The sequence below is a fragment of the Palaemon carinicauda genome, chromosome 39 (genome assembly GCF_036898095.1).
Source record: "Palaemon carinicauda isolate YSFRI2023 chromosome 39, ASM3689809v2, whole genome shotgun sequence".
NCBI lineage: Eukaryota > Metazoa > Arthropoda > Malacostraca > Decapoda > Palaemonidae > Palaemon > Palaemon carinicauda.
In genome coordinates this window covers 57168473-57171698 of record NC_090763.1, presented here as the reverse complement: position 1 = coordinate 57171698, position 3226 = coordinate 57168473, and the positions used below count along the sequence as shown (strand labels likewise).

At 38.0% G+C, this 3226-nt stretch overlaps 1 protein-coding gene across 1 annotated transcript in view; it reads left to right on the top strand.

Annotated features, from left to right (window-relative positions):
- The first annotated feature begins 351 nt into the window (after positions 1–351).
- The window catches only part of LOC137631411 (uncharacterized), a 7105-nt gene continuing 4230 nt past the window's right edge, over positions 352–3226 (top strand). Inside the window, exon 1 of the mRNA XM_068363177.1 lies at positions 352–356. Coding sequence (XP_068219278.1) covers positions 352–356 — 5 coding nt within the window. The remainder of the gene's footprint in view (positions 357–3226) is intronic.

The window sequence follows — 3226 nt, the reverse complement described above, 5'->3', positions numbered from 1 at the left end:
CAATTTAAAAAAAAGGTTTAAATTAACCCTACGCAAAAAAAGAAAAAAAAAATATGGTATTGATTTTCAGAAGGAATGGGGCTGCGTGCCCCACACTGCCCAGTGAATGCTCAAAGGGTTTATAAGTCAGTGACGTCTATCTTTTACTGGTGTTCACCCAACCTGATAATAAGCACACTCAACGCTGGTCAATATCCTTAATCGAACAATCACACACACACACACACACACACACACACACACATATATATATATATATATATATATGTGTGTGTGTGTGTGTGTGTGTGTGTAACAGAAATGCAGCCATTTCTAGTCCACTGCAGGACAAAGGCCGCAAATATAGGGCCGATGCGGTAACGTCACTGACTGGTGAACGCCATACTAGGGTTGGAGTCCCGCTCAAACTCGTTAGTTCCTTTGGTCTCTATAACCTTACCATCCTTGTGAGCTAAGGATAGGGGTGTTTGGGGGAGCCTATAGGTCTATGTACGGAGTCATCAGCAGCCATTACCTGGCCCTCCTTGGTCCTAGCTTGAGTGGAGAGGGGGCTAGGACGCTAGTCAGTATAGGGCATTGTCCCACTTGATAGGGTAATATCACTGTCCCTTGCTTCTGCCATTCATGAGTGGCCTTTAAACCTTTCATCATGCCCTTAGTCATGTCTGGGGTTTGACTATTTTTGTTACTGTACTACGTTGGTCAATGCGGATTGGTGATGGTGGGAGACTTTAGGCTGATCGCTCACAGCAAACTAACTTTGTATGGCTGGCCTTGACTAGTACAGCTTTCTTGATCATGGCGATAAACAAACAATTTCCCAACGTTATTATATGCCCACTCACATATATATATATATATATATATATATATATATATACACACACACACACATATATATATATATATATATATATATATATATATGAATATATATGTATGTGTGTTTGTGAGTGTGTATGTATGTCTGTGTGCGTACACGCCGGGTTATGATATCATCTCAGACAGATGTTCAATATAGCAAAGTTTGCTAACTTATATCTCGCTGATTAAAGTAGCTAACAATAAAGTTGTCATGATAATTACATTACTTTCGTCCTTATTATTTCTATCAAATAACATTTGTTGGAGGTGGGAAAATAATTAACTCTCTCTCTCTCTCTCTCTCTCTCTCTCTCTCTCTCTCTCTCTCTCTCTCTCTCTGAAATTTGTGCACTACGCTTTTGGAGTTGCCTACAGATACTTCGTTCGTGCCAGGAAGTCCATTTGGACGTTTCCGTTTTAAGTTACTAGATACTCTCATTAGGATTTCACTTGAAAGCCATAAAAATCATATAAAGTTTTCTATTAAGTCTGAAGGACGGCTGTCCCAATATGTTAATAAAAAAAAACAAGAAAAACTAACAGTGACACCAGCGAAGAGTCTGATGGCTATGGATAAAATCCTTCTTCAAAATTATATAGAGACAAGTCCTTGAATGTTAAGGATGGCATTGTCCATTACAATGATGAACAGAGAACACCCTGATTGCTAAGGATAGCATTGTCCCTTACAATGATAAACAGAGAGGACCCTGAATGTTAAGGATAGCATTGTCCCTTACAATCATAAACAGAGAACACCCTGAATGTTAAGGATAGCATTGTCCATTACAATGATAAACATAGAAGACCCTGATTGTTAAGGATAAACAGAGATGACCCTGATTGCTAAGGATAGCATTGTCCCTTACAATGATAAACAGAGAAGACCCTGAATGTTAAGGATAGCATTGTCCCTTACAATCATAAACAGAGAACACCCTGATTGCTAAGGATAGCATTGTCCCTTACAATGATAAACAGAGAGGACCCTGAATGTTAAGGATAGCATTGTCCCTTACAATCATAAACAGAGAACACCCTGAATGTTAAGGATAGCATTGTCCATTACAATGATAAACATAGAAGACCCTGATTGTTAAGGATAAACAGAGAGGACCCTGATTGCTAAGGATAGCATTGTCCCTTACAATGATAAACAGAGAACACCCTGATTGCTAAGGATAGCATTGTCCCTTACACTGATAAACAGAGAGGACCCTGATTGTTAAGAATAGCATTGTCCATTACAATGATAAACATAGAAGACCCTGATTGTTAAGGATAGCATTGTCCCTTACAAGGATAAACAGTGAAGACCCTGATTGTTAAGGATAGCATTTTCCCTTACACTGATAAACAGGATAACATTGTACCTTATAATTATAATCAGAGAAGACACCGATCGTTAATGATAGCATTATCCTTAGCAAAGATAAACATTAATGACCCTGAATGTTAAGGATAACACTGCCCCTTATAATGGTAAAGAGAGAAGACACTGAATGTTAACGATAACATTGTACCTTATAATGATAAACAGAAAAGACAATGATTATTAAGGATAGCATTATCCTTAGCAAAGATAAACATTAAAGAACCCTGCACGTTAAGGATAACATATCCCTTATAATGATAAACAGAAAACACCTTGAATGTAAGCATTGTCCCATACAATCGTTAACAGAGATCACCCTGAACTTTAGGGGAGGTCCATAGCAAAGAATAACAGTGAAGATCCTGCTTGTTAAGGATAGCAGTGTCCTATAAGACGATAAACAGAGAACAAAGTATTATCCCTAACAAAGAATAAACAGAGAAATCCCTGAATGTTAAGAGTAGCATTGTCCCTGACAATGATAAACAGAGAGGTCCCTGAGCATTAAGATAGCTTTGCCCCGAGCAAAGATGAACAGAGAAATCCCTGAATGTTAAGAGTAGCATAGTCCCTGATAATGATAAACAGAGAGGTCCCTGAGCATTAAGATAGCTTTGTCCCGAGCAAAGATAAACATCAAGACCCTGAATGTTAAGGATAGCTTTTTCCTTCGCCATTATAAAAGTGAAAACCTTAAGTGGGGACAAGGGATAACACTTCTACAGTTCAGAAATTATATTGCTGTGGAGATGGAGTCCTGCATCGAACCAGCTGTTGTGATACTCATAAAATGTGGCTAATTTGACATAGAAATTAAGAAATGAGGAAATCTTTTCTATGCACATAGAGATACCAATGAATCAATCTCCGGCCGAGATAAAAAAAGGTGTGTTTCATTAAATCACCGATCTAGATTAAAACTTACAGGTTAAGATGAGGCAATTTTTACACAAGTAATCCAGAAAGTTTTACTTTCTCGAGAAAGTT